This window comes from Salvelinus sp. IW2-2015, linkage group LG5 (genome assembly GCF_002910315.2).
Source record: "Salvelinus sp. IW2-2015 linkage group LG5, ASM291031v2, whole genome shotgun sequence".
NCBI classification, from domain to species: domain Eukaryota; kingdom Metazoa; phylum Chordata; class Actinopteri; order Salmoniformes; family Salmonidae; genus Salvelinus; species Salvelinus sp. IW2-2015.
Window position 1 is genome coordinate 33,603,765 of NC_036844.1, and position 25,900 is coordinate 33,629,664.

At 42.5% G+C, this 25,900-nt stretch overlaps 1 protein-coding gene across 1 annotated transcript in view; it reads left to right on the forward strand.

The window, feature by feature from the left end:
* camk2a (calcium/calmodulin-dependent protein kinase II alpha) overlaps positions 1 to 25,900 on the forward strand; it is a gene marked incomplete at its 3' end in the record, with an annotated part of 97,843 nt that overhangs the window by 39,940 nt on the left and 32,003 nt on the right. Inside the window, 7 exon segments of the mRNA XM_070443499.1 lie at positions 2,887 to 2,941; positions 8,943 to 9,008; positions 12,147 to 12,219; positions 14,193 to 14,295; positions 19,668 to 19,812; positions 23,380 to 23,415; positions 23,417 to 23,471. Of these exon segments, the coding sequence (XP_070299600.1) occupies positions 2,887 to 2,941; positions 8,943 to 9,008; positions 12,147 to 12,219; positions 14,193 to 14,295; positions 19,668 to 19,812; positions 23,380 to 23,415; positions 23,417 to 23,471 (533 nt within the window).

Here is a 25,900-nt window from a genome sequence, read left to right on the forward strand (position 1 = left end):
ACATCTATCAGTTGAGACACATCCTATTCAGGTTTAGACACATCCTATTCAGTTGAACCAAATCCATTCAGTAGACACATCCTATTTCAGCTTAGACACATCCCTATTGTTCCCATGACACTCCCCAGTTAGACCACAGTGACCACGCTATTCTAGAACCTATCATGCACTATTCACTACGCTATAGACACATCCTATTCAGTTAGACACATCCCTATTCAGTTAGACCAGTCTATTACAGTTAATCATTAGCCTATTCACCTAGCTCATCAGCACATATTTATTCCAGTTTAGACACATCCTATTCAGTTAGACACATCCTATATTCAGTAGCAATCCTATTAGTAGACCATCCTCGTACTATTTCGCTTAGACAATCCCTATTCAGCTAGCACTCACTATCTCTTAGATTCTACAATAGACTACACTCCTATTCAGTTAGAACATCCTATTCCATTACATATTCTTAGTTGTAGAACTCCATCAGCTAGACACATCCTATTCAGTTAGACACTCATCAGTTAACACTCCCTATTCAGTTAGACACATCCCTAATTCAGTTAGAAAGTGTATCAATTTCGTCCTATTCATTTTAGACACATCCCTATCAGTTCTTCTAGACACATCCCTATTCATTAGACACATCCTGATTCAGCAGATCAGACCATATTTCAGTTAGACACGTCCGATTCCTTGACTCTATTCAGTAGCTATGTATCACATCCATTCAGTGCTTAAATTACCTGATGGTTAGACACAATGCCTACAGTTAGAAGATTCTCATTTATAGTTAGACAACATCCCTATTCAGGTTAGATACACATCCTATTCAGTTTAGCAACATACTCCATAATCAGTTAGACACACTATCTCAATTAACATACTATGAGCAAGGATCAACATATCTATTCAGTTATGACACTATCACCTTCATGACCAATTATCGTTCTAGACGCATTCCCTATTCAGGTTTAGACACATCCTATTCAGTGTTAGACACAATCCTTATTACAGTTAGACCATCCCTATTCAGTTTAGCCTACATCCTATTCAGTTAGACACATCCCTATTCAGTTAGACACATTCCCCATCAGTTTGGCCATTTCCTGGTAGGAATTTCCTCAGAACGATGGTCTGAAACAGCTAGACAAGTGGGATTGTAAATGAAGGTTCCTTAAGGAGTCTGGGATCAAATGTTTCCATCAAAATTGCAATACTCTTTAGGTGACTTAAACCTAGTCACAACCCGTACATAAGGGAATTGGGTGTCCTTTGACTGATAGGAAAGCCTTGCCAAAGGAAAGCCAAACACAGCCACTGACAGGCACCAAAATCACCATCAGTACACCAGCTTTGCCGTTTCCTCTGGTAGGAAATTATCTCTTGGCGCTCTGGGGTACCTGTCTGTTCTTAGCTACAAGAAATGAAGGTGTGGAATGCTATACCAGAACCTGGCTATACAGATACGTTTCCCCCTGTATAACTCCCCCACGTAAAAAAAAAAAAGCAGCTCAGGAGATCGACACTATCTCCATAGAACCTTTGCTTTTTTTGGCAAAAATGGGGAGACTGTTGCTAAGCATTGTTTTGCAGGTACAGTGGTGAAGGTATCTATAGCTCGGTGAAGGTAATCATTACGGTGAAGGTATCTGAATGTGAAGGTATTGTAACTGGTGAAAATTCTGTTACGAAATCTATACTGGAAGGTATTGAAGTGAAGGATATCGTACTGGTGAAGGTATCTGTACTGGTGAAAAACTCATATCTATGCTGGGAAAGGTTCTGTATCTGTGAAGGTATCTATACTGGTAAGGTATCTATATACTGGTGAAAGGTACTGTACTGGTGAAAGGTATCTGTCTGTGAAAAGTATCTATACTGGTGAAGTGACTCATATCTGGTGAAGGTATCCTGTATGTGTGGAAGGTATCTATACTGGTGAAAGTATCTATACTGGGAAGGTATCTGTACTGGTGAAGGTATTATAACCTGGGTGAACAGTAATACTGTACTGGTCAGAATGGGTATCTTGTACTGTGTGAGGTATTTACTGATCTTGAATTGTCATCTATAGCATGGCTGAATGTATCTATACAGGTGAAGGTGTCTATCCTGCGTGAGAGAGAGAGAGAGAGAGAGAGGGAGAGAGGGAGAGAGAAAGAGAGAGAGAGAGAGAGAGAGAGAGAAAGAGAGAGAGAGGGAGAGGGAGAGAGAGAGAGAGAGAGGGAGAGGGAGAGCGAGAGAGAGGGAGAGTGAGAGGGAAAGAGAAAGAGAGAAAGAAGGAGAGAGAGAAAGAGAGAGAGGGAGAGAGAAAGAGGGAGAGAGAAGGAGGGAGAGAGGGAGAGAGGGAGAGAGAGAGAGGGAGAGAGGGGGGGGGAGGGAGAAAGAGGGAGAGAGAGAGAGGGAGAGGGAGAGGGGGGTAGGGAGAGGGAGAGGGAGAGAGGGAGAGAGGGAGAGGGAAAGAGGGAGAGAGAAAGAAGGAGAGAGGGAAAGAGAGAGAGGGAGAGAGAAAGAGGGAGAGAGAAGGAGGGAGAGAGAAAGAGGGAGAGAGAGAGTGTATACTCTTCTCCATCATGGAGATAACATAACGACATCAATAGGACACCACAAGCACTATCCAAGCTTCACTTAAGTAGTTAATGAACATCGTGCATCATCACTTCAATTACCCCTACCTATAATCCAGACCTAGATATTCTTGAAAAACAGATATTTTGGGGAATGTGAGACACTGTGATTTGAAGTAGGCTGGGTGTTTGAGAAATGTGTGGTTTAGAAATTTTAAGGTCACTGACTGTGCATTCCATGTGGGAAATATTAGAGCTTTCAGTCCCAGCAATTCCCTTAAAAACATGTTTACTTCCTTTCTCTCTTTTCTCCATCCAGTGCGTCTCCATGACAGCATCTCAGAGGAAGGGCATCACTACCTGATCTTTGACCTGTGAGTAATGCACTGCAGTGAATCTATTTACTGCATAATTCATCCACTCACACACAGTGGGAATGATTGACATTAATGACACAATGATTCTTTCAAGGCTGAGAGGCGGCTTGATGTGAGTTCTAATCACACTCGGCACAACAGCCTGTATGAGACACAACCACAGTAAAATCTACCATTGAGCTAGGCAGTGGTCCTGATTTCAATAAGCTCCTCAGTAAGCTATACACCAGGGACCCCAGCGACATTCAGCCACAGGCCAATGTTTTCTTGAGCTGATGGTCGGGGGGGGGTCACTTAGAAATGAGTTTGAGGTCACTTAGAAATGTCCTTGTTTTTGAAAGAAAAGCAAGGCATACCTGTATTTGGGGGAGTTTCTCCCGTTCTTCTCTGCAGATCCTCTCAAGCTCTGTCAGGTTGGATGGGGAGCGTTGCTGCACAGCTTTTTTCAGGGTTGTTCGAGGCTTGCCCCGAAGCCACAGACTTGTCCCGAAGCCACTTAGCCCCAGTCTGAGGTCCTGAGTGCTCTGGAGCAGGTTTTCATCAAGTATCTCGCTGTACGGCCTCCCGAGTGGCGCAGCGGTCTAAGGTACTGAATCGCAGTGCTAGAGGCATCACTACAGATCTGGGTTTGAACCCGGGCTGTGTCGCAGCCGGCCGCTACTGGGAGACCCATGAGGCGGCGCACAATTGGCCCAGCGTTGTCCAGATTAGGGGAGGGTTTGGCTAGCCGAGATGGCCTTGTCCCATCACACTCTAGCGACTCCTGTGGCGGGCCGGGCGCATGTACGCTGACACGGTCGCCAGTTGGACGGTGTTTCCTCCGACACATTGGTGCGGCTGGCTTCCGGGTTAAGTGAGCAGTGTGTCAAGAAGCAGTGCGGCTTGGCATGGTCGTGTATTGAAGGACGCATGGCTCTCGACCATATCCTCTCCCGAGTCCGTACAGGAGTTGCAGCGATGGGACAAGACTGTAACTACCAATTGGATATCACGAAATTGGGGATAAAAACATTTCTCTCTACTTTGCTCTGTTTATCTTTGCCTCGATCCTGACTAGTCTCCCAGTCCCTGCTGCTGAAAAACACAGCATGATGCTGCCACCACCATGCTTCACTGTAGGGATGGTGCCAGATTTCCTCCAGATTTGACGCTTGGCATTCAGGCCAAAGTGTTCAATTTGGTTTCATCAGATTTCAGCAGACCATCAGATCTTGTTTCTCATGGTCTGAGAGTCTTTAGGTGCCTTTTGGTAAACTCCAAGCAGGCTGTCATGTGCCTTTAACTGAGGAGTGGCTTCCGTCTGGCCACTCTACCATAAAGACCTGATTGGTGGAGTGCTGCAGAGATGGTTGTTCTTCTGGAAGGTTCCCCCATCTCCACAGAGGAACTCTGGAGCTCTGTCAGAGTGACCATCAGGTTCTTGGTCACCTCCCTGACCAAGGCCCTTCTCCCTCGATTGCTCAGTTTGTCCGGGCGGCCAGCTCTAGGAAGAGTCTTGGTGGTTCCAAACATCTTCTATTTAAGAATATTGGAGGTAACAACTTCAAAGCTGCAGAATGTTTTGGTATCCTTCCCCAGATCTGTGCCTCGACACAATCCTGCCTCGGAGCTCTACGGACAATTCCTTTGTCCTCATGGCTTGGTTTTTGCTTTGACATGCACTGTCAAGTGTGGGACCTTATCTAGACAGGTGTGTGCTTTTCCAAATAATGTCCAATCAATTTAATTTAAATTGAACATCTCAAGGATGATCAATGGAAACAGGATGCAGCTGTGCTCAATTTCGAGTCTCATAGCAAAAGGGCTGAATACTTACGTAAATAAGGTATGTCTGTTTATTATTTGTAATAAAATTGCAAWCATTTCTGTTCCTAAGTATTCCCATGCATAATAGAGATATACAGTATATGTGATCGAATACAAATGTAAGCAAGGTTTGACATTTTTATGTTTAGTCAACTATTACATCAGTTTTGGCTTCTTATGGTCAATTTTCAGTCCACAAATTATTTGTAATTATTTTCCAGCCCCCTGACCATCTGCTCCAAAAAAAAATTGTCCCGCTGCTGAATCTAGTTGATGATCCCTGCCGTAGGCTATGGTTTGTATCTAACCACTAATTATGGCTAGAGAGACCTGTAGTGTTGAGTGTGCTCTGTAGTCTCTGAGTGCACCATAATATATTAGTGCTGTAAATATCACTATTATATGCATTTTAAACACTCAACTGTTGTAATATCTTTCAATGCCTTTCAAGGAACTGTTGATTTCAGTCTGCACAACAGTGATTACACTCCCCTGGAGGTGTTGAATTCTTTTCATTACAGGAACTGGAATTATATTACAGGAACTGGAATTATATTACTGGAATTATATTACAGGAACTGAAATTATATTACAGAAACTGGAATTATATTACAGGAACTGGAATTATATTACAGAAACTGGAATTATATTACAGAAACTGGAATTATATTCACAAGAAACTGGAATTCTATTACAGGAAATGGAATTATATTACAGAACTGGAATTATATTACAGGAAATGGAATTATATTACAGAAACTGGAATTATATTACAGAAACTGGAATTATATTAGAAAACTAACAGAAACTGGAATTATATTACAGAAACTGGAATTATATTACAGAAACTGGAACTATATATCAGGAAATGAATTATATTACAGAAACTGGAATTATATTACAGGAAATGGAATTATACAGGAACTGGAATTAATTACAGGAACTGGAATTATATTACAGAATGGAATTATATTACAGAACTGGAATTAATATACAGAAACTGGAATTATATTACAGAACTGGAATTATATTACAGAAACTGGAATTATATTCAAGAATTGGAATTATATTCACGAAACTGGAATTATATTACAGAGACTGTCATTATATACAGAACTGGAATTTATTTGAAACTGGAATTATATTACAGGAACTGGAATTATATTACAAGAATTGAATTATTTTACAGAAACTGGAATTATATTCACAGGAATTGGAATTATATTACAGAAACTGGAATTATTAAGAACTGATATATTACAGAAACTGGAATTATTTAAGAAACTGAATATATTACAGGATGGAATTATATTACAGAACTGGAATTATATTACAGAACTTGGAATTATATTAAGGAACTGGAATTATATTACAGGAACTGGAATTATATACAGGAACTGGAATTATATTACAGAAACTGGAATTATATTACAGACTGGAAATATGTTACAAAAACTGTCATTATATTGTACCTTCAAGAGAATTATTTTTGCATCGGTTTATGAGGCGTCTTCTCTTAGCTGCCTCTTCCCTGTTAATGTCTCTGAATGAAGAAGAACAGCTTTGTAAGTGTGACATGAGCAGCAGGACAAAGTGTTGCATAAGAAGATCTTGATGACAATGCAAGTTGCTCTTAACTTGTCTGAAACAGCAGGATGGTGTTTGAAGCAGTCCCTTGCTGTAGATTCTCTTTGATTAAGAAAGGAAAGGAACCTCGTCAATTGTACAACTGAATGCATTCAACTGAAATGTGTCTTCCTATAGTGCTCAAATCATAAAGATCACACTGGCTTAATTCTTTGGGACAATACACAGTTACGTAGTGAAAGTTCGAAACGGACAAAATGAGAGACTAAGAAAACTAAATTCCCTTCTATAGTCTTTAAGCTGCGCATTTAGGAGCAAACAAGTTTGTCAGAGCCCAATCACTTTGTACAAGCAGGTTTATGAAATAAGCTCTATAATATCAGACTTAATCTACTTATCATTCTGAGTGTATATTTGTTTACGTCATTTGTACTGTATATCTAGCGATACATGGTCAGTGTGTGCCAGTCTATGTGTTAATCCTGTGAAGGCATAACTGGTTAAACATTTAGCTGTCTCCTAGTATCCTGTGAAGGCAGGACTGGTAACATTTAGCTGTCTCCTATATCCTGTGAAGGCATGACTGGTTTAACATTTAGTTGTCTCCTAGTATCCTGTGAAGGCAGGACTGGGTAACATTTAGCTGTCTCCTAGTATCCTGTGAAGGCATGACTGTTAACATTTAGTTTGTCTCCTAGTATCTCTGTGAAGGCATGACTGGTTAACATTTAGTTGTCTCCTAGTATCCTGTGAAGGCAGGACTGGGTAACATTTAGCTGTCTCCTAGTATCTGTGAAGGCAGAACTGGGTAACATTTAGCTGTCTCCTAGTATCCTGTGAAGCAGGACTGGGTAACATTTAGCTGTCTCCTAGTATACTGTGAAGGTAGGACTGGGTAACATTTAGCTGTCTCTAGTAGCCTGTGAAGCGCATGACTGGGTACCATTTAGCTGTCTCCTAGTATCCTGTGAAGGCATGACTGGGTAACATTTAGCTGTCTCCTAGTATCCTGTGAAGGCATGACTGGTTAACATTTAGTTGTCTCCTAGTATCCTGTGAAGACAAGACTGGGTAACATTTAGCTGTCTCCTAGTATCCTGTGAAGGCAGGACTGGGTAACATTTAGCTGTCTCCTAGTATCCTGTGAAGGCATGACTGGTTAACATTTAGTTGTCTCCTAATCCTGTGAAGGCATGACTGGGTAACATTTAGCTGTCTCCTAGTATCCTGTGAAGGCAGGACTGGGTAACATTTAACTGTCCCAAGTATCCTGTGAAGGCAGGACTGGGTAACATTTAGTTGTCTCCTAGTATCCTGTGTAGGCATGACTGGGTAACATTTAGCTGTCTCCTAGTATCCTGAGTGAGCAGGACTGGGTAACATTTAGTTGTCTCCTAGTATCCTGTGAAGGCATGACTGGTTAACATTTAGTTGTCTCCTAGTATCGTGAAGGCATGACTGGGTAACATGTATCTGTCTCCTAGTATCCTGTGAAGGCAGGACTGGGTAACATTTAACTGTCTCCTAGTATCCTGTGAAGGCAGGACTGGGTAACATTTAGATGTCTTCTAGTATCCTGTGAAGCGATGATGGTAACATTTAGCTGTCTCCTAGTATCTGTGAAGGCAGGACTGGGTAACATTTAACTGTCTCCTAGTATCCGTGAGAGAGAGCAGGGTGTAACATTTAGTTGTCTCCTAGTATCCTGTGTAGGCATGACTGGTAACATTTAGCTGTCTCCTAGTATCCTGTGAAGGCAGGACTGGGTAACATTTAGTTTTGTCTCCTAGTATCCTGTGAAGGCATGACTGGGTAACATGTATCTGTCTCCTAGTATCCTGTGAAGGCAGGACTGGGTAACATTTAACTGTCTCCTAGTATCCTGTGAAGGCAGGATGGGTAACATTTAGATGTCTCCAGTATCCTGTGAAGGCATGCCTGGGTAACATTTAGCTGTCTCCTAGTATCCCTGTGAAGGCATGACTGGTTAACATTAGCCGTCTCCTAGTATCCTGTGAAGGCAGACTGGTTAACATTTAGCCGTCTCCTAGTATCCTGTGAAGGCAGGACTGGGTAACATTTAGCTGTCTCCTAGTATCCTGTGAAGGCCAGGACTGGGTAACATTTAGCTGTCTCCTAGTATCCTGTGAAGGCAGGACTGGGTAACATTTAGCTGTCTCCTAGTATCCTGTGAAGGCAGGACTAGGTAACATTTAGCTGTCTCCTAGAGTATCCTGTAGAAGATTCATACTCTCAAAGTCTGAACTTAGCAACAGTGAGACAACTGCTTGGGTTTTGCCTTTTCTCACATCAGAAAAGTACATTTGAGGTGCCTGTTAGGTTCCATGTCAACACACAGTTTTCTCCCAGTTTAAAAAATATATATTTACAAAAAAATATATGGGGGATTGGAAATGATTCAGACAATTACACTGATGGAAGCCACACTCTATTTGCGGTATTATAGCTGATCTGTGTCAGTGTGTCTCAGTGGCTGATATGCGGGCATTGGGAAGGGAGTATTTCTCTCACACTGGCTCCATGCTCTGGTGACCACCTTCATCCTCTTGAGACAGGCAGCCTAACAATCCTCTCTCTTCCTCAGAGTGACGGGCGGCGAACTCTTCGAAGACATTGTTGCTCGAGAGTACTACAGTGAGGCTGACGCCAGGTCAGTGGAACCACCTCACAAAACACACGGAATAAACCCAAACACGGATGTGTGACAAAGCAATTTAGAGTTCAGCGTACGAATGTTCACTGTAACATGGATTCATTGAATTATACAGAGGTCCCAGCATTCCCAAACCAGGAGAGCATCTAAAAGCATATATATATATATATATATATATATATATATATATAGAACCCTGTTATACTGTATATCGTCTACACCAGGGGTGGGCAACTCCAGTCCTGATTGGTGTCACTTTTTCTCCATCCCTAGCAAACACATCTGATTAATCAAATGTCATTCTAAACTGAAGATCATGATTAGTTGATTATTGGAGTCAGGTGTGTTAGCTGGAGCTGGGGCAAAACTGTGACACCAATCAGGCCCCGAGGACTGGAATTGCCCCCCTCCCCCCCCGGTCTACAGTGGCGGTCGTTGCCGTTTAAGATGAGAGAGGATGATATTTTCTTTTAATGAGCATGGCCTTATTTATTTGACAGAATATTGGATAACTGTCATTCATATTCCATTACCCCAGCTCAATGCAACATCAATAGCTTTAGGCCACTACATAATACTCACATTTTCACTATACCCATCATGAGGTTACTACAACCTAGCCTATGAGGGAAAGTTTACAACGTAGGTCGAGATAAATTGGAGTAATCAAGGTGACAGACATTGACACATTCAATACCGCCTCACACTCTTGCCTGCATGTAGCTGATCTAGGATGCAATCATTAGTCCAACAGTTGCAAATTAGAGTTTCTAATGGACAAATTTCCCTACTTACATGTACAAAATACCTCAACTAACCTGCATCCCTGCACATTGACTCGGTACAGGTACCCCTAGTATATAACCTCATTATTGTTATGTGTTATTTTTAATTCCATTTTTTAAAACTTTGGCTTATTTAGTAAATATTTTCTTAACTCTGTTTTATAAAAACGGCATTGTTGGTTAAGGGGTTGTAAGTAAGCATTTCACCTGTTGTATTCAGTGCATTTGACAAATACAATTTGATTGGATGTTCATCCCCGTTTCGTTTACATCCGTTTAAGAAACGTTTTTCAACAGAATCGGCAGTATGAATACACCCCGATCACACGTAAACACAGTTCACTTTCATAGCAGCCACATACAAACAGCATGATCTCTTTGATTGTTGTATTCTTTCTTGCATCTGTACACTCTCCTCCTCTCACTTTTTTCATTCGCTTGTGGTCTTCGCTTGTGGACTTGCAGAACATATCATCTTTCTGTGACCAGCCAAACCTTCATATCATAACTGCTAACCGCTACACAGCCTACATCGTTGTCACCATATTAATATCATAGACAATATAGCTACTAGAACTAACACATTAGTAATCCCTCTACAATCATGCAGTACAGTGTACAGTCAGCAGAAAGCTGATTAGCAGTTAGACCGGCGGGCCTCGGTGGCAATATAGTAATAAAACCAAAAGCTTACCTTGACTTGGAAGTTCCAGTGTTTGATAGCCATAGCCAGCTAGGTAACATAGCAGCCTTCTCTGTTTGAGCCGGGTGTTTGAGTAGATTAAACTAGCTAGCTGCATTCACTAGCTAAGTAAGTGAAAGTGAAAAAATACAACAAAATATAGCTAGCTCTCTCTCTCTCTCTCTCTCTCTCTCTCTCTCTCTCTCTCTCTCTCTCTCTCTCTCTCTCTCTCTCTATTGCTTCTCCTTCATTTTGGAAGAAATATATTTGTTCTAAACTGTTCAACTATTGTCTTTCGCCTGTCTCTTATACACATCTAGATGTGTATAAGAGACAGGTCTATATCTCTCTCTCTCTCTCTCTCTCTCTCTCTCTCTCTCTCTCTCTCTCTCTCTCTCTCGCTCTCGCTCTCTCTCTCTCTCTCTCTCTCTCTCTCTCTCTCTCTCTCTCTCTCTCTCTCTATTGCTTCTCCTTCATTATACAGAAATGAATTTGTTCAAAACTTTTCAACTATTGTCTTTCTCTCTCTTTGCGTCAACTACTCACCACATTTTATGCACTGGAGTGCTACAGTAGCTAGGTGTAGCTTATGCTTTCAGTACTAGATTCATTCTCTGATCCTTTGATTGGGTGGACAACATGTCAGTTCATGCTGCAAGAGCTCTGATAGGTTGGAGGACGTCTTCCGGAAGTTGGCATAATTACTGTTTTAATCTATGAAAGGGGGTGAGAACCACGAGCCTCCTCGGTTTTGTATTGAAGTCAATGTACCCAGAGGAGGACGGAAGCTAGCTGTCCTCCAGCTACACCATGGTGCTACCCTACAGAGTGCTGTTGAGGCTACTGTAGACCTTTATTGCAAAACAGTGTGTTTTAATCAATTATTTTGTAATGTGAATATATTTAGTGTAGTTTTATCTAAAGAGGATAACTATTTTAATGTTTCACTATTATTATGACATTTATTGAGGAGGATGGTCCTCCCCTTCCTCCTCTGAGGAGCCTCTACTGATTGTCTAAAGCCTCTCAGTTAAAACTTTGTTGTCATGTCGTCACAGTCAGAGGCCTTTGTTTTGTCTGTAGGTCCGTTATTGGACTGTTCATTTGGATTGAACAGCTTTACCTCCGTAAACCTATTCATGATAGAGTATCTCCCCAATTCACCCAACACCAGCTATGGACTGGGCCATTGCTTTGCAGTGACAAAGCAACAGGGCCACAAAACAAATTAATGAACAGAAACAAATGGAAACAGATGGCTGTGGACGTGTAGGAGTGACCTCACATCAATGTACACACTTCGCCCGGGTTTAGTGTGTCAGTCTCTCTATCTCTGCGGACCGGGTTTTCCCTGCTCCACTGCTCCACTGCTTGATTGACAGCTGAGTCTATTTGCTAATTATCTTCCCACTGACTCCCAGCCAAACATGCAAAACCTCATCAGGCTTTGGCCCGTGCTACTGTGTTGATCGACAGTTTAGGAAAATGAATGGCCAAATCTAACGCCTCTGTGTGTCTTTGTATTGTTTTGGAGGTGCATAAGCCATTTTATCCAAAATGCTGTGTGGATTAATACTGAAGTGAAGCCCATTTTCAATAGCATTCAATTTAGCCTCTCAAAACTCCCAGCTCACTCAGTCTTTCAGTTTTCTCTCTTTCTTTTCATAGTCATTGTATTCAGCAGATTCTGGAGGCAGTGCTTCATTGTCATCAGATGGGAGTCGTTCACAGAGACCTCAAGGTAAGATTTAATAACGAATAAATTAAAAGACAGACTGTGTTCTGCACAGGCACAGACTGCTTATCCACCGCAAGATATCACTTTGATGACATTGTTATTATCTGATTGATTTGATAAAAAATGGATTTGGATTTAAATAATCTGTACACTCTTAGAAAATAGGGTTCCTAAAGGGTTCTTCGGAGCAATGGCCCAGTCCATAGCTGTCCCCATAGGAGATGGGGACAGTAGAACCAATGGCCCAGTCCATAGCTGTCCCCATAGGAGATGGGGACAGTAGAACCAATGGCCCAGTCCATAGCTGTCCCCATAACAGATGGGGACAGTAGAACCGTTTTTGGTTTCAGGTAGAACTCTTTTGGGGTCCATGTGAACCATCTGTGTGAAGGGTTCTACATGGAACTCAAAAGGGTTTTACCTTGAACCAAATAGGGTTCTTCAAAGGGTTCTCCTATGGGGACGGCCAAAGAACCATTTTAGGTTCCAGGAAACAACTTTTCTTCTAAGAGTGTAGTCAGAAACTTCAGATCATACATTTGTTGTTATTTTCATCAATTTAAACACATTTAATACATTCATTTTAGCCATCCAGGCTCTTTTTAATTTGAACCTTGAGGACACATCTATGTAATGTTTGCTCCTCAGGCAGCAGATAACAGGCCATTCCTCTCTGCCTTGACTAAGGTTGCAAAATTCCACAAACTTTCAATACGTTCCCTGGTTTTTCCAAAATCCCGGTTGGAGGATCCCAGAGTCAGGAGGCAATCAGCAGGAAATCTGGAATTCTCCATCCAAGATTTCTGGAAAACCAGGGAATTTATTTAAAGTTCCCAGAATTTTGCAACCCTAGCCATGACTTTCAGTGTGATTCACCTGTAGGTATGTGGACAGAATAACAAAAGCACAATCAAACCAATCAGAGAATTCAGGGGACATGCTGCTAAACCCTCTTCTGTCATAAGTAATTTTCCCTGCACACAGTTTGATGATTATAAAAAAGGCATTCACTTACAGTGCAACCACCATRGATCCACTGTTCTGTTGCCAACTTGTCATGTACAGCACATGTACTCCATATCTCAACGTCAGCTCAAGGGAGTAAAAACGGAAACAAGCCCTCACACCATCTCCATCACGTCGGACAGCATTGGCGTGTGCTACAGTATGTCTGCCCTGTTGTAGTGTCAAAGAGGGACAGATAAATCAGAGGTTCCAGTACTGTTTCATGTATTAATACACGTATTCAAGTACCAGCTATACACCTACTCATTCAAGGGTTTTTCTTTATTTTTACTATTTTCTACATTGTACAATAATAGTGAAGACATCAAAACTATGAAATAACACATATGGAATAATGTAGTAACCAAACAAATTGTTCAGTTACCGCTATATATACCTGTGATTATCATGCACTAACACATGCTAGTACAAAGAGAGACCCTTCTGCCCAACAGATACATGTTCCATTCACATGGTTTCACATCTGCCTCCCAGCACCTGGGAACTGAGGGAAGATGGAGTGATAAAATGGATCTGTGTAGGCTGCGATTTTAGGTGTGTGTGTGTTTGTGTATGTGCGCCTGTGTGCATTTGTGCGTGTGGTGTGTGTCTGTGTTTATCAGGGGGTGGATAACATCTCATAGCAGCAGCAGTAGAGTGATTGGCGGCAGGAGGTGGGGTGTTCATTCCTCTGTCTGTGTGGGATAGAAGTGGCTGGGTGCTGTATTTATCAGAGCTCTGTCATGCTGCAACCACACAAAGTCATTAACACTATTCAATCTGGCCCAGCCTAGAGTCATGTCTGTCTGCCACCATATCCCTGCTTCTGCTCAGGCCTCCTGTCTCTTTTGGGTGACTGCTGACTGACTGACTGACTGACTGTTGACTGACTGGCTGGCTAACTGGCTGACTGACTGATTGCTGACTGACTGACTGCTGACTGACTGGCTGACCTCTCTCTTTCTACGCAGCCTGAGAACCTTCTGCTTGCCTCCAAGTCCAAGGGAGCTGCAGTGAAGCTGGCAGACTTTGGCCTGGCCATCGAGGTGGAGGGGGACCAACAAGCCTGGTTCGGTAATGGCTGATATGAATCGTAATTACACACACACACACACACGCACACACACAAAATGGAATGCAAATAAAGACTGGCTTCTAAAGCAGGTCGACGTATGCGAGATTTAGGATGTTTAATGTTAATATTTCCACCAGGGAAACAGAGCCTTCAGAGGGAAATCAATCATTCAAAGACTCCTATTGAATCCAATCAAACAAACGCTTTGCATCGAATATCATCAAAAAAGGAACATTTCCTCTACAGCTATTCTGGAGAAATACCAAAACAAAAACAAAGGGGAAAGTTTACATTCAAAAAAAGATAATCAAGGTAGGAACAACTAGTTTTGTAGCACCGTGACCACCACAGGGCAAGGAGAGCTGTTTACTGCTTGTTCTATTGATGAATTCCATTGCCACCAGAACTAGAAATACCACAGCCCCATCCAGCCTCATTAGTAGTGAGGCCTGCAGTGTAAAACCCTCTTGTTTGACTAGGTTCCACACAGCTCATTTTCCGCCACTCTGACTGCTCTAACTAACCTAGTTGACTGGTCTAACTAACCAGTCAGACTGACTGGTCTAACTAACCTAGCTGACCTACTGCTCTAACTAACCTAGCTGACCAACTGGTCTAACTAACCTAGCTGACAGATTGGTCTAACTAACCTAGCTGACAGACTGGTCTAACTAACCTAACTGACCAACTGGTCTAACTAACCTAACTGACCGACTGGTCTAACTAACCTAACTGACTGACTGGTCTAACTAACCTAACTGACTGACTGGTCTAATTAACCTAGCTAACTGACTGGTCTAACTAACCTAACTGACTGACTGGTCTAACTAACCTAACTGACTGACTGGTCTAACTAACCTAGCTGACCGACTGGTCTAACTAACCTAGCTGACAGATTGGTCTAACTAACCTAACTGACTGACTGGTCTAACTAACCTAGCTGACCAACTGGTCTAATTAACCTAGCTGACAGATTGGTCTAATTAACCTAACTGACTGACTGGTCTAGCAGTTGTGCGGTTGCTGTCAGAAGTTGTAAAGTTGTGCTATGTAAAAGCGTTAATGGTCAAAACGGCAGCTGTTTGGGAAAGTTAGAAAAAAACGTGGTAATGCAGTTACAAAAACAGCTGTACCGTAAGTTCCGTATGGGATATTATAATTCCGCGCACAGCTATGAATAGCAGAGAAGTAGCTGAATATCCCATACGCTCTAACTTTTTGTCTAACTTGTTGCAGGAGTGGTCAAAACGGACGTTGTTTGCCAAATGTTACAGAAAATGATGTTGATGCGGTTACTTAAACTGCTGTAACTTTTGATGCAAATATTATTCGTCCAAACTCCAGATTTGAGTAGCAGAGAAGTATACGAAGCTGCAATATTTTGTCTAAGTGGTTGCAAATTGGAATTATTAGCTGATTTGCATCAAACGTTGCATGAGAAACTGACAGTTGGAAGTGATGACGTCACAATGATTAAAATCTTGAGAAATCCCATGTGTGCGGATTTGGGCCCAAAAATGTACGAAAAGTTAAATAACATAAAAAGTATAGCAGATATCAAAAAATATTATACAAGCAACTCGATCCAGACCATTCCGCACGTTCTGAAGTTGGAACGACGTTTCTAGCATAAACGCTGTAGGAGGAGTAGGCGGCGAAAGATTAATAATAAGAAGAAGTATGTTGAATATCTAAGCTGCCGCTAGCCCCACCAACTAACCTAACTGACTGGTCTAATTAACCTAGCTGACTGATCTAACTAACCTAACTGACTGGTCTAACTAACATAGCTGACTGATCTAACTAACCTAACTGACTGGTCTAACTAACATAGCTGACTGGTCTAACTGACCAACTGGTCTAACTAACCTAGCTGACCAACTGGTCTAACTAACCTAGCTGACCGACTGGTCTAACTAACCAGACTGGTCCTGCCGTGCGATTGGTGCACTAGTTGCCTTCCAGAGAGACATCAGAGATAGTAACATTATCTGTWTCATGGAAACATGGCTCACTCGGGATATGTTGTCAGAGTCGGTGCAGCCACCCGGGTTTCTTCATGCATCGCACCGACAGAAGCAAACATCTCTCTGGTAAGAAGAAGGGTGGGTGTATGCCTTATGATTAACGACTCATGGTGTAATCACAACAACATACATGTCACGCCCTGACCTTAGAGAGCCTTTTACTTTCTCTATTTGGTTAGGTCAGGGTGTGATTTGGGTGGGCATTCTATGTTTTCTGTTTCTTTGTTTTTGGCGGAGTGTGGTTCCCAATCAGAGGCAGCTGTCTATCGTTGTCTCTGATTGGGGATTATACTTAGGCAGCCCTTTTTCCCACCTTCAGTTGTGGGATCTTGTTTTCTGTTTAGTGTTTTTTTGCCTGACAGAACGGTTCGCTTTCGTTGTTTTGACTTTCGTTATTTTGTTTGAGTGTTTTTTAATAAAAAATCATGAACACTTTCCACGCTGCGTCTTGGTCCACTCTTCCTACCACAAACGAGAGTCGTAACAATACAGGAACTCAGGTCCTTTTGTTCACCTGACCTAGAATTCCTTACAATCAAATGCCGACCGCATTATCTTCCATGAGAATTCTCTTCGATTATAGTCACAGCCGTGTATATCCCCCCTCCAAGCAGATACCTCGTTGGCCCTGAAATATCTTCACTGGACTCTATGTAAACTGGAAACCATACATCCTGTGGCTGCATTTATTGTAGCTGGGGATTTTAACAAAGCTAACCTGAAAACAAGACTTCCTAATGTCGTGTCTTTGGCTATGCTGGATTAAGTGATATGACATGCTATTCTATAAAATCGTTTCTCTGTAATTCATATTACCTGATTAAGCTAATCAGGTGAATGTAATTAACTAGAAAGTCGGGGCCCCACGAAAGAATGTTTATAGAGCTGTTATCTTCCGAATAAACTCTTAAAGACCTGATAATCTTTTACATGAATTCTACATTTTATCAGCATATTGAATGCGCGACACGAGCTGGTAGCTTTCTGGATCATTGCTACTCTAACTTCCGCGATGCATACAAAGCCCTCCCCCGCCCCGCCTTTGGGCAAATCTGACCACGACTCCATTTTGTTGCTCCCAGCCTATAGACAGAAACTAAAACAGGAAACACCCGTGCTCAGGTCTATACAACGCTGGTCTGACCAATCAACGCTTCGACATTGCTTCGATCACGTGGACTGGGATATGTTCTGGATAGCCTCAGACAATAACATTGATGTATACATTGACTCTGTGAGCGAGTTTATTAGCAAGTGCATCGGAGATGTCGTACCCACTGTGACTATTTAAACCTTTCCTCTACCAGAAAACGTGGATTGATGGCAGAATTAGCGTAAAAATGAAGCATGAACCACCACTTTTAATCATGGGAAGGCGACTGGAGACATGACCAAATACAAACAGTGCAGCTATTCCCTCTGCAAGGCAATCAAACAAGCAAAGCGTCAGTATAGAGACATAGTAGAGTCTCAATTCAATGGCTCAAACACGAGACGTATGTGGCAGGTTCTACAGACAATCACGGATTACAAAAAGAAAACCAGCCCCGTCGCAAACATCAACGTCTTGCACCCAGACGAATTAAACAACTTCTTTACTCGCTTTGAGGACAATACAGTGCCACTGACACGGCCTGCTACCAAAGCCTGTGGGCTCTCCTTCTCCATGGCCAATGTGAGTAAAATATTTAAACGTGTTAACCCTCGCAGGGCTGCTGGCTCAGATTTTATTTGATCTCTCTGCTGACCCAATCTCTCTGCTGTGGTTTTCCATGCCTGCCTGAGGATGTGCTCAGTAATTTAATAAATACATTTTAAAAATATATATATTGAATATGTTAAAGTGCATTTCTCACACCCAAGGCGTAAAATGTTTTGTAAAAAAAAAAAAACGCAACATAGAACACAGACAACAACCAAGGTGTCGTCAGATCCAGAGGACATGAGAACAGAATTAACAGAGGAGTTGGAAAGCTATCCTGAACAGCGAAGTCTTGAAAGCCCTGTCACCCATAGTTTGGAGTCTGTTGCGTGGCTCACAGTACCTTCGATGTTTCACCAGCCTGCCCTTTGGCTACGCTGAAAAACACATGGAGCAGAATCAAACATATGTTATAAAACTAGGGATCTAGGAATGTCTTTTAGAATTCAGTTTCCTTTTAATGAGCAAGAGGACACGTATCCAATATCCACAGTTCATTTTTACAGACACACCTCTCTTAGATCAGGATGATTTTTCTAAAGTGTTTTGGGGAACGCCTGGCTGGCTGCTTTTCCTCAGGACAGCTGGTGTAGCTGTCACACCCAGCTCTGCTGGTCATTATAATTATACTGTACTCTTCACATGATACTTTATCATTTCCTGAATGAAAATGAGTCTGGATATTTCAACCTGTCCTTTGTTCACAGTGCGTAAAACCCCAGGCTGGTTCCCTGGGTCTGGAGAATAAATGGAAGAATGCGTTCTTCTTCTTTGTCGGATGATTGATATATAATCCATTTGTCCACATAACAAGGCTGGAACGTGAGAAGATGTGGTGAATCGTTGAAAACAACAGTAAAATAAAGTCTCATCACCCCTCAGAAAGGGTTTATGACCAGACTTAGAACATTGACAGCCTGTCTGGTCAGGGTAGGTAAGAAGCATATGGACCTCACACCTCAAATGAAGCTCTATTGAGAGAAATGTGAGGCAGGCGGGACCAGGAACATGTGTATAATGTTATTACTCTCTCTTACATTCCGGGGAATAGAATTATCAGAGCAGATCTCTCTAATACTGTCTTCTTTTCCTGGTTTGTGACAGAATACAAAGTCAATTTGTTGTTCTCTTTTTTTCCTTGTTATATTGCGTTTAATAATTAAAAGATACTGAACTCTCATCACTTTACAGTACTCTATCATAATATATCATGGATTTATATGGTTAGTGTCACTTCACACTTAAAACAGCATGTGCCTATATCACTATGTATTGTATAGCATTACGCTTGTACCAGTATTTAGAACATTCTATAGAGCTAAACTCTATCAACTTGTTATTTTATTACACTGAGAGTATCCCTTTTAGAGCTTTCTAAAATGGTAAGTTTGCATCCTGGATGCTGATAGGTTGATAGTCGTTAGTTATTGAAGATAATCCAAAGTAATGCCTGTTAACAGTTCCATTTGAATTATCAATGCACATCCACTGTCCTACAGCCCATCCAGGCAATTCATAAACTTGATCTCCACTGGAAAAATGCATCTAGACATTGTTTCCCATGGCTTGTTGCCTAGCATTTGATTTTCAATAGAGCTGTATTATCTGTGACTCACTGCCTCTCTGTCTGGATGTGATGCAGGCTTTGCAGGGACACCTGGTTACCTGTCTCCTGAGGTCCTGAGGAAGGACCCATATGGCAAAGCTGTGGACCTGTGGGCATGCGGTAAGCAGGATGACTTTCAGATATCCACCTCTTTCCTTGTTTGTTTCTGTCTACATCTACTGTAAGTTGCTGCTGCCTAAAGAAAGCATGATATAGACTTCACACCTGGTGTGATGCGTTTCCTAGTTTCTTAATCTCAAGCTTTATGTTTTCTCATTTGGCCAGACTGGGGATTGCTTCAGAGCCTCACCTACTAGAGTTGTGCTGACACAAAACCTGCCCGCCTCAATGTCACAGATGATTTAGTGCACCAGATTATTTATGGGGTCTGTTTCATCCAAAGGTGCATAGGTGAGCTCTCAGTCAGAGAAGACAAGGCAGCAGTATGTCGATCTGATCATGGCTCTCTCTATGTCTATATACATACAGTACCATGGGCCTCAGTACCACGGGCCTCAGTACCACTGGCCTCAGTACCACAGGCCTCAGTACCACGGGCCTCAGTACCACTGGCCTCAGTACCACGGGCCTCAGTTTCACGGGCCACAGTACCACAGGCCTCAGTACCACTGGCCTCAGTACCACGGGCCTCAGTTTCACGGGCCACAGTACCACAGGCCTCACAGGCCTCACTTACCACTGGCCTCAGTACCACAGGCCTCAGTACCACGGGCCTCAGTACCACGGCCTCAGAGTACCACTGGCCTCAGTACCCACGGGCCTCAGTACCACGGGCCTCATTACCAGGGCTCAGTACCACGGCCTCAGTACCACAGCCTCAGTACCACTGGCCTCAGTACCACGCTCAGTCACGGGCCTCAGTACCAGCGGCCTCATTACCACTGGCCTCAGTACCACGGGCCTCATTACCACGGGCCTCAGTACCACTGGCCTCAGTACCACACGCCTCATCTACGCACGGCCTCAGTACCACGGGCTCAGTACCACTGGCCTCAGTACCACGGGCCTCATTACCACGGGCCTCATTACCACGGCCTCATTACCACGGGCCTCAGTACCACGGGCCTCAGTACCACGGGCCTCAGTACCACGGGCCTCATTACCACGGGCCTCATTACCACGGGCCTCAGTACCACGGGCCTCATTACCACGGGCCTCAGTACCACCGGCCTCATTACCACGGGCCACAGTACCACAGGCCTTAGTACACGGGCCTCATTACCACGGGCCTCAGTACCACAGGCCTCAATACCACTGGCCTCATTACCACAGGCCTCAGTACCACGGGCCTCATTACCACGGGCCACAGTACCACAGGCTCAGTACCACGGGCCTCATTCCACGGGCCTCAGACCACGGGCCTCAGTACCATGGGCCTCAATACCACTGGCCTCAGTACCACGGGCCTCAGTTTCACGGGTCTCAATACCACGGGCCTCAATATCACGGGCCACAGTACTATGCACCTCAGTACCACAGGCCTCTGTGTCAACAAGGTGGCAGAATTAATCTGCTAGACATCCTCCTGCTACTCTGATGCATGGACAACTCTTACCTAGGACATAGTATGTACATATATATAGTGTATATTATAGTATTGGAAAGAGTATGTGTTTTCAATGTTTTGTACGCTCAGTGTATATCTACATCATATGAATGACATATAAATCATTATTTTGACAATATGTAGTAGTACAGCCTCTTTTCACATTGAGTTGAATAGCTGCTCTTCAGCCCGGCTGGATTCAGCCGTTTAACCCGGTTTGGTTAGATCTTTTCAAACTTATTGACGTTTCAAGCTATCACTCTGTGCACATTGGTCTTTTGAAGCGGGAGAAGCTCATTGTTATGCACAGCTATATTTCCCTGCCTTTTGATATGAGCTTTGTGTTGCTGCTCCCCTTGAGAGTGTGTGGGCTTCATGGCCGATGGGTCTGTGAGCCTGGCAGGCTTCGCGACAGTGAGATGAATTCACAAGAGACATAAGGTTGAGGGCTGAGGGGGCGACAATGTGGGCAGACGGAGTGGGCAGGGGTTCATCTCAGAGTTCTAACACGTCCTGACCTGGAGTTGGATCTGTATGTGCACATAACTGTGGGTATTGTTAACCCCACAGAATGACCTTTCACCCAGAGAGAGGAAGTTCTCAGTGGTGGTGGTGGGGGGGTATGGAATACATACAACTGAAAGATTAGGGAATCTGTGTGGGTAGCTGGACAGGTAGGATGACTGACAGTGAAGGTGAACAGGTGGTCACGTGTCAGGTGACAGAAGAATGGATGAGACTGAGGCAGGAATTCCTTTAACCATAAAGTGGTAATATACTGAGTAGTGTGGATTCATGGACGCACAGAACTTCTCAAGCAGACGGCGTTAAGGAAGAGAAAGCAGCGAGATCAGGCGATGGCGTTTTCCTCCTTTTATGTGGATGAGATCTGTCGGTCATTGCCACCTGACCTAATTAAAGCGCCTCTGGCCCAGCTGAGTAAGTGGCCATGAATAAAGGATTATTCCACCAACTCCATGGGCCTTTTCTACACAACACACACACACACAACAAGCTAGCACACACACACACACACACACACACACACACACACCACACACACAACACACCACACACACACACCACAACACACACACACACACACACACACACACACCACACACCACACACACACACACACACACACACACACACACACACACACACACACACACACACACAACAGACACCATATACACTACTCCCTAGTGAGCGATCAGAGATCAGCACTATCAATTACTGCAGCACCTTTTCTTTTCGTCAAAGATAGAGAGATTTTCAGTATGTACTTTATGCTAGTTAATTCTAATTCTTAAGTAACTAGAGTGCTGTGTTGTGTTTTGCCAGGTGTGACAGCCTTCTATTGTATAGTGATGTACACTGAGTATATAAAACCTTAGGAACACCTTCTAATATTGAGTTGCACCCCATTTTGCCCTCCGAACATCTTCAATTGGTCGGGGCATGGAGCCTACAAGGTGTGGAAAGCGTTCCACAGGGATGCCGGCCCATGTTGACTCCAATGCTTCCCACAGTTGTGCCAAATTGGCTGGATGTTCTTGGGTGTGTGGACAATTCTTGATACACACGGGGAACTGTTGAGCGGAAAAAACCCAGCAGCGTTGCAGTTCTTGACACAAACCGGTATGCTTGGCACCTACTACCATACCTTGTTCAAAGGCACTTAAATATTTTGTGTTGCCCATTCACTCTCTGAATGGCACACATACACAGTCCATGTCTCAGTTGTCTCAAGGCTTAAAAATCCTTCTTTAACCTGTCTCTCCTCTTCATCTACACTGATTGAAGTGGATTTAACAAGTGACATCAATAAGGGATCATAGCTTTCACCTGGATTTACCTGGTCAGTCTATGCCATGGAAAGAGCAGGTGTTTTAATGTTTTGTATACACAGTGTATAACGTATGTGTTGCCAGTGTGACAGTCTTCTATTGTATAGTGATGTTTAACATCTGTGTTGCCAGGTGTGACATGCTTCTATTGTATAGTGATGTATAACGCTGGTTGTTGCCAGGTGTGACAGTCTTCTATTGTATAGTGATGTATAACGTCTGTGTTGCCAGGTGTGACAGTCTTCTATTGTATAGTGATGTATAACGTCTGTGTTGCCAGTGTGACAGTCTTCTATTGTATAGTGATGTATAACGTCTGTGTTGCCAGGTTGATCCTGTACATCCTACTGGTGGGATATCCTCCTCTGGGATGAGGACCAGCACAGACTGTACCAGCAGATCAAGGCTGGGGCCTACGATGTGAGTCAAATCAAATCAAATCAAACTTTATTTGTCATATGCGCCGAACACAACATGTGTAGTAGACCTTACCGTGAAATGCTCTACTTACAAGCCCTTAACAACAGTGCAGTTCAAGAAAGAGTTAACTAACGAGCCTCTACCCGGGTCCGGAGCACCCCCCCCCCCCACACACTGATTAGCATACCTAGCATAGCTTCACAAGTAGATAGTAGCATCTAATATCATTAAATCACAAGTCCAAGACACCAGATGAAAGATACAAGCTTTGTGAATAAAGCCACCATTTCAGATTTTTAAAATGTTTTACAGGGAAGACAAAATATGTAAATCTATTAGCTAACACGTTAGCAAATAAACACCACTATTCTAACTCCATCAGTTTCTTACTCCTTCAGGTGCTATCACCAATTCGGCTCAACTAAGATATTGATATCCACTAACCAAGAAAAAACCTCTTCAGATGACAGTCTGATAACATATTCATGTTATAGGATAGTTTTTGTTAGAAAAAAGTGCATATTTCAGTAGAAATCACAGTTTACAATTGCACCCACCATCACAAATCGACTAGAATTACTAGATAGAGCAACGTGTATGACCAATTTACTCATCATAAAACATTTCATAAAAATAGACAAAGCATAGCAATGGAAAGACCCAGTTCTTGTGATTTCAGACCATATTTCAGATTTTCTAAGCGTTTTCAGCGAAAACACAATAATCGATAAGTTAGCATACCACATGTGCAAACGTTACCAGAGCATCGATTCCAGCCAAAGACGCGTATAACGTAATCACCGCCAAAATATATTAATTTTTCACTACCTTCTCAGAATTCTTCCGATGACACTCCTGGAACATCATTTTACAATATACATATACAGTTTGTTCGAAAAGTGCATATTTAGCCATACAAAACCGTGGTTACACAATAAAAATACTAGGAAATCAAGCCTCAATATGTCTGACGTCATCTATCAGAGTGATCTAGTTTAATTGAAAGCTAATCATATACTTGACAAAAAATACAGGGTTGACAGCAATCGAAAGACAAATTAGTTCTTAATGCAACCGCTGATTTACATTTTTTAAATTATCCTTACTTTTCAATACAGGTTGGCCAAGTGAAGCTATACCAAACAAAATGGCGAAATATGCGTTTAAAATATTTCGACAGAAACACGATTTATCATATTAAATATTGCTTACTTTGAGCTGTTCTTCCATCAGATTCTTGGGCAATGTATCCTTTCTATGTTATAAACGTCTTTTGGTCGATAGATGTCCTCTGTCCTTCGAAATGTCCACCACCAACGACCGACACCCCAAAACGTTGTCCAAACTTTCAGAGTGCACAACAAAGAAATTCCTCAAAATCGCACTAAACGGATATAAATTGCTATAAAACGGTTCAAATTAACTACATTATGATTTTTAACAACTATAACAACTGAAAACATGACCGGAGAAATATTGCTGGTTAGAAAACGATTTGGAACGAGGCAGGTCCGATGTCCTTCAAGCTTCAGGCGCACGACAAGAAAGGGCGGGTCTCTATACATTTTCGTCTTTTATAATGGCTGTGAATGTCCCATCGATTCCATTGAAAACGTGATGACGTACAGACACCCAGAGGAAGACGTAGGCAGTGTCGGTTTCTTCATAGCATTCACTGTCGCCTTAAAAACAGACCCCAGATCAGAGGTAAAAATTTCTGAAATCTGAACCCTGTCATGAAAAGTGCTGTAGAAATTGTTCTGTACCACTCAGAGACAAAATTCCAACTTCTATAGAAACTAGAAGGTGTTTTCTATCCAATAATAACAATAATATGCAATTGTACGATCAAGAATTTAGCACGAGGCAGTTTAATTTGAGACACAAATATGCTAATGCGAACAGCACCCCCTATAGTTGCAAGAAGTTAAGAAAATATTTACCAAATAAACAAATTTAAAAAATAATAAAAGTAACACAATAAAATAACAATAACGAGGCTATATACAGGGTACCAGTACAGAGTCAATGTGCAGGGGTACAGTTAGTTGAGGTAATTTGTACATGTAGGTAGGGGTGAAGAGTCACATCTATCCTAGCTCCTGTTCTTACTGTAACAATAACCCTCATTCCTTCACTGTCATGGCTGCTAGGAAAAGCACAGTGTCTCTTCAGGATTGTGTAACACACCAGTTTCCAAAGAGATGAATCATCCTGAATTCAGTGCCTGATAATGGTTTATTTCTGCTGGGAGGAAAACACATCCTCTATTTTTTCTTCTTCAATTGCAGTCATAGCAGCCCATGGCTCTGTTCTTTAATTTTCTGTACTTTGTTCTTTAATATTTCTCTACTCTGTCCTTATCACGTTTTAAGGTATGACCCAGATGCAGACAGTGTTGAAGAAACAAAAGTTTATTCCTTAAACAG